Source organism: Nylanderia fulva, unplaced genomic scaffold (genome assembly GCF_048542155.1).
Source record: "Nylanderia fulva isolate GAGA-0341 unplaced genomic scaffold, ASM4854215v1 Scaffold66, whole genome shotgun sequence".
Lineage (NCBI taxonomy): Eukaryota > Metazoa > Arthropoda > Insecta > Hymenoptera > Formicidae > Nylanderia > Nylanderia fulva.
In genome coordinates, this window is record NW_028190764.1 from 643,062 (window position 1) to 654,076 (window position 11,015).

Consider the following 11,015-nt stretch of genomic DNA (forward strand, 5'->3'; position numbering starts at 1 on the left):
CGGTACGTGTAGGTAAAAAAAAAAATAAAAATAACCTTGACGAATTTTTTATGTCGCAAATAAAGATCTCAATGGCTTCAAATGCCAGGAACTATTATATTTATTGCTATAAAATGATTCGCACGTGCAAATATACCTATAAATACTGCCCTTTGTTTTTTTTTTATCTTTATCTCTGTTATATGACAGGTGACGTGTTGATGCTGATTACGGGGCAAAGTCGAATGAGCGAAAGTTCGTAATAAGCATGCCTTTATAATTGCATCGTGCTGGAAATTGGAAGAAATTAATTACACGGAATTACACAATCCAGATCGCTTCCTCTAGGAGCTGAACCGATACGAGGCCGCTAATCATTGGCTAAGCCATGAACGGAAGAACGATAAGATTAGCTAAGTGTAGGTTCCTCCACACATGCATCATTATTTATTAAAGTAACGATATTGTACTTTAAAAAAAATTGCGAGGACTGCTCGACGATGACGGAGCACGAGCAAAACGCGATGTTCGTGCGGGTGATGTCGGCGTTCTTTTACGGCTTGTCGTCGTTCATGATAACAGTCGTCAACAAGACCGTCCTCACGTCATTCGCCTTTCCGTCCTTCCAAGTGCTGGGGATTGGCCAAATGTTGGCAACAATCCTGGTGTTGTTCGTCGCCAAGAAACTACGTTATGTCGATTATCCTAGTCTGGAGGTGACGACGTTCACTAAGATATGGCCCTTGCCGTTGATCTACATCGGCAACATGATATTTGGACTGGGTGGTACCAAGCAGCTCAGCTTACCGATGTTCACCGCCTTGAGGAGATTCAGTATCCTCATGACGATGATAGCAGAGTACTACATCCTTGGCATTAAAGCACGCCTGTCCATTCAGTTGAGCGTTTACACCATGATTCTAGGAGCGGTGGTAGCTGCCTTGAACGATCTTGCCTTTAATCTTGAAGGATATATTTTTATCCTGTTGAACGATTTTTTCACCGCCGCTAATGGTGTTTACGTGAAAAAGAAGTTAGACTCTAAGGAGTTGGGGAAGTACGGACTGATGTATTATAATTCTCTGTTTATGCTGGGCCCAACAATCCTGTTGGCCTGGTGGATGGGTGATATAGCCTTAGCGTTAGAATTTCCCGATTGGTCGAATCTGTTATTCATTTTACAGTTTATGTTATCTTGTATAATGGGCTTCATATTGTTGTATAGCATGCTCTTATGTACACTGTATAACTCTGCATTGACCACCACTATAATCGGATGCTTGAAGAACATATGTGTAACGTATCTTGGTATGGTCATTGGTGGAGATTATATATTTTCCTGGCTGAACTTTGTAGGATTGAATTTAAGTGTGATAGGTAGTTTAGTATACACTTGGGTAACGTTCCGCAAAAGGGAAACTTCGCAGCCAAAGTATACTCTGTTGACTGAATCTCAGACCTGTAAGATACAGGCTGTATGATTGTAAATTTTTACTTTGTAGATGCCTAACATGTACAATACAGGGAAGTTATTATCTTCAAGAAGCATGTAATAGCGATCTTTGTTTAGATACAAGAAAAATTAGTAATATATGCGGTTTTTTTTATTCTAAGTAAAGCTCAAGATGATGACCAATTATATCATTAGCCATAATTTTATATAAATATCTCTGTTCCTTATGATATGTGTCACAAAGCGCCGATAACCTGACTGTAATATGTACCAAAGTAAAAAAAAAAGTATTGTTACCAGATAAGTATTAATATTAGCAAATATAATAGGAAAAACGTTCAGGTCAATTAAGGGTACAGAGTATCGCCATGATAAAAGTTAGTTGTAATATCTGTATGTATAATTTGTATATATGAAACACGGCTATTCTAATGGAAATAAATTTTATCTATTAACGAGAAAGAACGCAGATGAAACTTCACTCTTTCCTCGCTCGGTTTCAGGCCGTTTCGCGACCGCCTCGACACGCGAGACCTTTCTGGAGGATTATGCCAAACATCATGTATCCTTATCCTCCCTGCAACGTCTACTTCTCACGGCGGGCTCGGCGGCGATATCGTTGGCGAATCCGTTTCGAGGTGACATGATAGCGTGTCTCGGAGAAACCACTGGTACAAACGCCCTCGTACACTGTCATCGACAGATGAAGGAAACCGCTGAGGGTCAGCGTATACTCGCGCAAAAGCCACGCGTAAACACGTCCACCGTTGATCTCTCTTATCTCGGAGACCTGCCACCAGGAACCGTAGGCAGAACGTATCGCGATTTTTTGGACAACAACGTAAGATATGAATCCTTTTTTTTTCTTCGTTTGGAATAGCTCTTTCCTGAATAGGCGACTCTGAATTACATGCAGAATGTATCCCCTGACGATAGAACAATGGTACAATTCGTCGAGGACACCGAGCTGGCCTACGTGATGCAACGGTATCGAGAAGTGCACGATATCTTCCACGCTATGCTTTTAATGCCGACGACGATGCTGGGAGAGGTGTCGGTTAAATGGGTAGAGGCTCTACAGACGCATCTGCCGATGTGCATAACCGGTGCAATATTCGGAGCTAGTCGGCTACGTTCTAGGTAAATTAACATGCTGGATCCCAGATAGCTACAGTAATTATTATGACATCAAAATAACGTAATTTGACGTCAAAATGACTACTTTTGCTATCTGAAATGAATGCTCTATATGTTATGGCTTGCTTATGATTATCGCCGAGTTAACGCGTTATCATATTTTATGTAACATTTCAGACAAAGACGATTGTACTTAGATTATCATCTCCCATGGTCTATAAATACAGGATTGAACGCAAAGTTCTTGTTAGGGATTTATTACGAGGAGCGTTGGGAACAGTCTCTCGAGGATTTTCACAGAGAGATGAATATCACACGTCTCGTATGATGAAAATTTAGTCAGTCGAGAAACAAAATTGTTAATAATTACTGTAAATAATTTATCAGTTATTATATAGTTGTGATAAAACGAAAAATAAAATTCTGGTAAACGTTCATCTCCTTACAGTTTTAATTTCGCTAAACCTTTCAATTTTCTAAGTTGTGTAATTTTAAATAAAGTGTGCTTTATAATTTTCTGTTTAAATTTGGATAATCGTCGGATCAGTTTCGAAAGCAACACACATTATTGATATTACAAATTTGATTTAATTAAACGTTACATCTGTTATAAACATATATAATCTAAAATTGTACGTTTACCATAATCGTTATTATCGTCGTTGTTGTTCCAATTAGCGTAATTGTGATGATTCTCATCTTTTGCCTTTTTTGCTCCTTCTTTTTTCATTATTTTCTTAGTACTAATTGCGTTTTATATACACAGGGTATATCTTAAAATGGAAGATGATCTTTAGAAACATTATTATATCTATTGAATAAAAAATATGCGAATCTATCTTCTGTGAAACGCATTTTTTATAATTATAATATTATTTTTGGCACAAAAAAATTTCGTTTACATATATTTTCTTAAAACGGAAAAATTAATAACGCGATCCGCGAAAGAATGCATGCGTTTTAAGATACATCCCGTGAATTATGAATATTTTTGAATAAAAACGAAAATCTTAGCTTTTAAGATATATATATGTGTATATATATATTGTAAGAAAGGATATATTTATATGAAGAGTATTTCTATTTAAAATTTTTGCGCCATCGCGAAATTTGATTAAAGATTAAACGATTCGTCTTCCTCCTAAGATAGATAAGCTGAATCGATCAAATACGAGTATATTATCATATTATTTCGTAAAATAAGTATATATAAATAGATGAGCAAAACTGATTGTCATTATTCGAGCGTAATTGAGTATTACGTTCGTATTTTATGCCGTTCTTCATTAATATTATTTTGCTTCGACTACACGCAACGAATTCTATACGACAAATATAAAGTATACCCAGTTGTGACAAAATACGACTAAGCCTTGCGCAAAATCTGCACCAAAATTACGACGAACTTTGCTACAAATCTTGTCTGTAATCGTGATTTTTCTACGATTGATTCTGGGTAATATATAGATATAGAAAAAATGGAACAATTTTTTTCTCTTAAGAGTAAAAACGATAATGATTATCACATATATATAAGCGTAGGAAAGAGAGATATGTGTAAAGTAATAAATTAGTAAATAGATGAATATTCGCGCGCGAAATCACATATTTCTCTTGAATACTGATTGATTACGGGGAAGTAATCAATGATAGATACTATCTTCAAAGATTATTCCTCGATTTTGTACGAGAAAACTGCGATTATCCGCCGCATTTAAGTTTTATCATTATGTTAATTAACCTACACTTATATTTTAATCAAAATTAGATAAATCTAGTTGAGCAGTAATATTTTAGTGGCCAGAGAGCATCCCATACCTTGATGTACTGTTTAGGCATTCGACGACTCTTCGACTCGATGTATCAGGTTATCGGCAATTGAAAGTTCGAGCCACACATGCAAAAGCGATCAAGAAAGCAATCATTAGGATGCTTCTCAGCTGATTGTAATCGATTTGGTCCGCGCCGCTGTTGCTGCTGCTGCTAATGATGATGATGAGCATGGATCGTTTTCCGTTTACGCTCTCGCAGAAATGCGTTCGCACACTTTTGCGCACAAAGTTAATCCAGAGTCAACTTGTTGAGGTAGCAGTGAATCTCCTGGAAACTTGGCCGGTCCTCCGCGCGTTTGCACCAACATCGCAGCATCAGCCTGTACAAGTCGTCCGAGCAAAATACTGGCTGCTCCAAGATCCGCGGACATTTCCTTTTACCGCTGTCCAATGAATGATACCACAGGCCACAGTTCTCCAATACTTGTTCTGAAGTCAGGTCGGCATAGGGTACGTCTTCGCAGCGCGTCAAAACTTCCCAAATTGTCACGCCGTATGACCAAACATCAGATTGGCAACTTCGTTTTCCCTTTGTACATATAGATAGACCGGAAAAAATTATTCTCTTATCATTGATTTAAATATTACGGAATTTGCGGGTAAAAAGTAGTCAAATATCTCAAAACAAGACTGATCATTCTAATTATAAAGAAATTACCGATAAGACCGCTTCCCATGCCATCCAACGTAACGGTATCTTAGCGTAACACTCATCAACGTAATATTCATTGTCATATTTACTGCAATACATGGCTTGGTCGGACACTTTGATCAGCAGATCTTTACAGACTATGCAATTCCTGCAAGGCAAATCATATTAATTCATGCAATACACATATTTCAATTTATTAATAAGTAAATAATAGTAAATTAATTTATTATATAGTTGTTACCTGGCTGCCAGATCGCAATGTGGTACGTTAAAACTCTCGAGATACTTCATACCCGAAGCGATTTGCGTGATGAGATTTAAGGAGCACTCGTAACTGTGGAATTTATTATCGCATAAGAGAGTCTGATAAAGAAAATAGATTCGAAAGCTTTAATCAAATACGACCTTACCTTGTTGGCGCGTCGCGGTCACGATTTTTTAGAAAACTGGATAGATCTCCGAGTTCTCCGTATTCGAAGATGGCACTAAAAGGTTCCTCTTCAACGATCGCGATTATCCTGGCGATGTTAACGTCGCGAATTTCAGCCAGGATGCGCATGTCATTCATAAAGTCCTCTCTAAATCGATTTTCGTGGAAAATTCAAATATTTCAGAAGTTCATTAAATAAAATAACAGTGTTTTACCTTAGAGCGTCGACGACACCGCGCCACAAAGATCGGACTATCACTACTTGACGATTTTGAAGGATACCTAAATCCGGATTTTGTATGCCTTTCGCTTCGCACAAGTGAATCTACTCAAATATATATATTGAAATAAATACATGTATATATATTTTGTTGAAAATTTTTAAAAAGTTAAATAGCAAAGAGGGAGAGACAATTAAAAGACATCTAAATAAGCATATATACCGATTAAACTTACCAAACCAAAGTTTCCCTCGCCGAGTTTATCGAGAATTCTTAATCTATGTCGAGAGATACGTGGAACATCATAAATTCCGCGTTGGTACGATACGACAGAATCCCGAATGAGCAGCGGTGTGAAGAGACTTACAGTTGGATGCTGATCGCGTCTTTTGATCTATAACATACCGTAATACTGTATCGAGTATTGCATTCACAATTACAAAATTATTTAAATCTCCGTTATGTCGAATGTACTGCGAACATATTCTTACCGTCAAGATGTCTGTAGCCGCGTAATAACTTTCGTATACCCTCTGATTGATTTTTCCCGTTTGCGAAGAATTCGGTTTCATTGTTGGAATTATACATTCTACTCGCGTTTCATCATTAAAGTTTTCGTTGTTTTTAGTATCTAAAACACATGCGGAAATCATGATAATGTTATGTAAAACAAGTATACAAAACGCTCGAGTGAATGCGAGCTGCATTAATTATTCGGTAATATTATATATACCTTATATTAATTATAATTTGGATTTTACTAATTAATGTATTTATATTAATGGATATGAAATTAATCATGAGTAAATTGAATTCCACCAAGTTGAAACAAATATAAATTATAAAATGACAAAGACGCAAGACTTAATTAAGCATATTCTAATTATAGGATGATTATTAGATTGTGATTATACATATATACACATACACATTCTATTATCTTTTAGTTAAAATATAAAGTAAAATATAATAATAGACTCTCCTTCTCTTTCTTACTGTACACGATCAATATTAAAGCTAATTATTAATATCATTAATATATAATCAATTGTACGTACCAAACTGTTCTGTTTTATAATTGGATCTCGCTTCGCATTTCATATACTGCTCCGAGGGTATTTTATCAATTTTCTCGTAAGTATTACGCTGTCCATTCGTCCCGATGTCGCCGAATTTGTAATCGTTGTTCGAGATCTTGCTCTTCAACGACAATCTCGATTGCGATAAATTGTTCACCACGATCGGGGTCGGTAATTTGATATCCTTCGTATTGATCGTGATACCCGATGCCGGCGAGCCGCACAGTAGAGCGGTGTGTTTTTGCAGCAGAGCCACTTTGTTGCGACCCCTCTGCTTCATCAAAAAGATTGTGCAACTCGAGAGAAAAACGAGCATGGTTAATGCTGCGCTAATCAATCCGATATATGTTGGCGAATTGTTGACAGGAAAGGCATCCGGTGTCAAATTTGACTCATTCAACACCGATATTGTTCGGTTCGAATCAGTTTTTCCAGTTATTGTACGTCCGTGCGAAATAATAATCCCTCCCTCGTCGCCAGCTACACCTCTGATTTTGTTCTCCAATTGAGTCTCGTCATTTTCCTCCTTATTCTGTTTGTCCTCAATCTGCTTTATCTTTGTAATCTGGTCCTCATTGGTTGCTTGAGATATGTTTTCATTGTTGCTCGAATATATCCATAATAATCGTTCCAATGTTTTATCAGTAATGTTCTTTGTGTCTGGAACTGAATTATGTTTAAAATAATATTTGGATAATTATTTTAAGTTTTTGCGAATATATATCATAATCCAAATAGCAATAGTAATTATTGGGGGAAGTGAAACTAGAAAGATTACCTGTGTCGAATGTGATTTCGCTTAGCAATAACCATTTCGATCTAAGTTTTAATTCTATCTTGACAAATTTGCCGATTCTCGATTGCAAAGGAATAGATATCGAGATGCTGTTTCTGCTTCCGCCACTTTTCTCGTTGCTACTGTTGGGGTTCGTCTTAGAGCCATTAAAAATTTGAAATATTTCTGGTGTCAAGTGATAATCCTTGCCGTTCGATGAAAACCAGAAATTTGCCATCGAGAACATCTAAAAATTATTGATGTTACAACGAGTTAAGAATCAATTTCTCAATAGAGCCTATTTCTCGCATAATCGCGCACCTCAACACTTAAATCGGGCAAATCAGCCACATGAATCGTACAGTTTTTAAACTTCTGAAAAAATCGGAACTCAAAAAACAATTCTACATTGTCGCGATCGCGCCATCCGACCCAATTGGTTATTCTATTGGACTCGAGGATCTCAATTCCGCTGCCAATTATGCCGTCTGTTAATTGTCCTAATCCATTCAACATTAAATTATCGATCTCGGTGCCATCGTACGATATATCCTCGATGTTACATCCGTTAGGTCCAATTTTACCAGCTTTAGGCATAGCATAATTAGCGATGTTTTCTGCACAAAATAAAGAGAATTATTTTTTATATCTTTGCATGTGTGTAGCGGAAATTGAGTTTATTTTTTGTTATTGTATTTTAAATATTATATTTTTCAAATATATATTTTTTTATCTCTGTTATCTATAACAATCTTCAACGCGCACGCTTTCATAATTCTATTGTATTTTCTATAATATAAATTGAATTATAAAATATGTTTGTTAATTTAATTATAAAATTTTATAAAAAAAGAGAAAAATGTACTCGAATAAAATTATACATTATATATTAAAATATATATTTATAATACATTTATATAATTACTATATTTATATAAATTTTTAATATTTTAATGTATAAGTATATTAATATATTATGTGTATTTATTTAAATATATTTTAATATTATTTAAATAATATATGTATTTTAATGATATTTAAATATTAAATATTATTTAAATAAATACACATAATATATTAATATACTTATACATTAAAATATTAAAAATTTGCGAGAATAGATTCGTATATAAATGCGAATATGCAGATGATAAACAAGATTTTAAAAATCGTATACTTACGGTTCCAGATGCAGCCATAAATTTCGACACGCATACACACAGTGCGTGGATGCTGACTATAAGGAACAAATCTCACTCGACTCGCGACGAACGGTAGATCCAACTTCTGCTTCTCGACTAGATATGTATTAGTATTACCGCGCAAAATCTGTGTAACATAATTCGAGATATTATAATAATTTTTGAGCCGATCTTTATATTAATTATTTCATTAGAATCAGGCACACATATATGCAGAGCATACCTTGTTCCCTTTCAAATCTTTATACTGATGCCATTTTTCGTGCCGCCAATATTCAAGAAAAAACGCCTCAGCATATTCCTGACCCTGACCATTTCCGAATCGGCCTTGAGTCTCGGTCCACGTGATAAGATGATCTCTCGTTAAATCAATTTCCAGATATTCGCGTATAGCACTACTGATTTGAGCTTTCGGACACCAAGCACCACCGTTCTTCTCCTGCCGTATTCTATGAATATTTATAAATTAATAATTAACTTTCGTATGTAATTATTACATACGTATCGTTTCAATTTCTGTACCTTGCATTTTGAGGACCCACGGATTTCATCTCGTAACTGGATGACGCCGTGATCGCTTCATCCGGGATTCTTCCTTCTTCCATGCCAAGGGGAAGAATGCATTTTTCTGAAATCATCATGGCGTTATTATATTTTTGATATTTTATATTCAGTATATTCATATAATTTTTAAGCAAGAAGCTAAATAGCATTTATTTTGATTAGTAAATGTACAAAACGTAAAAATAAAATAAATATGAATATATATGAACAAATAAATAAAATATGTATATATCTATATTATTTTTTATCTAGAATTCTATTTTTATTATTATCTATTGTCATTATTATTAATATTATTTATTTGATTGTAATTTATATATTACAATTAATCTTCAATAAATAAACTAGAGAAATCCTTTTGATTACTTCTCTTATAATAATTCTAAAAATTAAGTTAAAAAAGAGAAAATAAATTATTTCATCAAAAGATCTTATACATAGATCTCACGGCTTATAAAAATACACATGTATATACATATAAAAATAGATCACTGTATAAAAGGAATATTAATATAATGGAATATTAATAATTAATAATAAAATTATAGAGCAAATTAGCGATATATTTACCAAGAGTATTTCCGAAGGATCCCTTTGTACGCCAGATGAACAGCATTAGAATTCGTATGAAAAGATGTACTGGCTCCATGATATGTTACGATAGCGCAGCGCGTATCGATAGCCCGAATGCATTTACAAATCATAATATAATTCGAGGAAATCTCTCATCGCGTTCTCCCCCGCGAATGTCGCGCGGTGTGGTCGTAAAAAATACAAAAAAAAGAAAGAAAGAGACGCAATTAACGAGACTACAATGCTCACGAGGATAATGCAGCTTTTCGCTCACACAGGGTGGGGATGTTGATACTCGGCGTAGCTTGGCCCGGCTGTTGTCTCTGCGCAACAAGTATGGAACGATCAATATGCGTTATTTCGCGGGTGGGCGAAATTCCGCGTATTTCGCTAATCTTTTTTTTCACCCCTAAAACGAATGAGAGTATTCGCTCTCGATTCTTTCTGAAAGCAGACCGAGTTTCCCGCATACGCTCGTTGAGATTTTTAAGACTCTGATCCTCTCTGATCCCTCGATATTCTTACTGATATTCGAAAAAGAAGTCGCCGATCCTCGGAGACTGGTCTCATAATTTAAATGGAGCACGTGCGTCGCGTCAATAATAAGCCTCTTTCAATCCTCCAGCTTGGCGCTTCAACAGTTTTGCTCGGCTCTCATTTTCCCGGTTCTCTATCATACGTGGAAAATGTTTTCACGATGCATTCCGATGATCACACGCACACTTTCGCAACATCCGCGCGAACAAAAGGCAGTTCGCGGCATTACAGCCACCACAATATCGCGGAAGGAAGGACCTTATATGGGGATGATGTGTGATAACGCTGAGGGGTGTGACGTTTTGATAGCCAATGGCGATAGCAGCGGGGTTCCACTGCGCAAAATCATAAAATTCTCGGCAATCAAGATGCTTTTTCGCAATATGGATATCGAGAAAGCCTGTTAATGAATTTTAAATGCATCAAGTTATTTCCTGAAATCAGTTTTAATTTTATATAAGCTATACATTATATATGTTTGTATACATATATGTGTATATATGTACATACATAAAACTTTATTTATTATTAACAAAATATATGTATCAAGAGACACGGTAGTGTCTCGCGACCAGTTAAGG

At 35.6% G+C, this 11,015-nt stretch overlaps 3 protein-coding genes across 3 annotated transcripts; 2 read left to right on the top strand and 1 right to left on the bottom strand.

Moving 5' to 3' along the window:
- Positions 1-333: 333 nt before the first annotated feature.
- LOC146720591 (ubiquinone biosynthesis protein COQ4 homolog, mitochondrial-like) lies at positions 334-3,004 on the top strand. The gene is made up of 4 exons (XM_085488234.1): positions 334-398; positions 1,936-2,273; positions 2,349-2,572; positions 2,747-3,004. The coding sequence occupies exons 1-4, from the start codon at positions 368-370 to the stop codon at positions 2,895-2,897; spliced, it is 744 nt and encodes a 247-aa protein (XP_085344360.1). The 5' UTR covers positions 334-367; the 3' UTR covers positions 2,898-3,004.
- Positions 354-1,897, top strand: LOC114933908 (UDP-sugar transporter UST74c). Its single transcript, XM_085488233.1, has one exon. The coding sequence runs from the start codon at positions 480-482 to the stop codon at positions 1,458-1,460; it is 981 nt and encodes a 326-aa protein (XP_085344359.1). The 5' UTR covers positions 354-479; the 3' UTR covers positions 1,461-1,897.
- Positions 988-10,753, bottom strand: LOC146720592 (discoidin domain-containing receptor tyrosine kinase B). The gene is made up of 14 exons (XM_085488231.1): positions 9,895-10,753; positions 9,283-9,388; positions 8,984-9,209; positions 8,740-8,887; positions 7,880-8,175; positions 7,562-7,805; positions 6,763-7,449; positions 6,196-6,335; positions 5,940-6,098; positions 5,699-5,808; positions 5,464-5,631; positions 5,295-5,387; positions 5,060-5,201; positions 988-4,930 (listed from the first exon to the last, which is right to left on the bottom strand). Exons 1-14 carry the CDS (start codon positions 9,971-9,973, stop codon positions 4,631-4,633), a joined length of 2,898 nt encoding a protein of 965 aa, XP_085344357.1. The 5' UTR covers positions 9,974-10,753; the 3' UTR covers positions 988-4,630.
- Positions 10,754-11,015: the final 262 nt, after the last annotated feature.

Excerpts from the sequence above, each read along its gene's own strand:
- LOC146720592 (XM_085488231.1), bottom strand. The coding sequence starts at position 9,973 with ATGGAGCCAGTACATCTTTTCATACGAATTCTAATGCTGTTCATCTGG. Across the intron at positions 7,806-7,879 it reads TGCCCGATTTAAGTGTTGAG|ATGTTCTCGATGGCAAATTT; the intron begins GTGCGCGATTAT and ends AATAATTTTTAG. Across the intron at positions 5,809-5,939 it reads GCGAGGGAAACTTTGGTTTG|ATTCACTTGTGCGAAGCGAA; the intron begins GTAAGTTTAATC and ends ATATTTGAGTAG.
- LOC146720591 (XM_085488234.1), top strand. The coding sequence starts at position 368 with ATGAACGGAAGAACGATAAGATTAGCTAAGT. Across the intron at positions 2,274-2,348 it reads GCGATTTTTTGGACAACAAC|AATGTATCCCCTGACGATAG; the intron begins GTAAGATATGAA and ends AATTACATGCAG. Across the intron at positions 2,573-2,746 it reads GCTAGTCGGCTACGTTCTAG|ACAAAGACGATTGTACTTAG; the intron begins GTAAATTAACAT and ends GTAACATTTCAG.
- LOC114933908 (XM_085488233.1), top strand. The coding sequence starts at position 480 with ATGACGGAGCACGAGCAAAACGCGATGTTCGTGCGGGTGATGTCGGCG.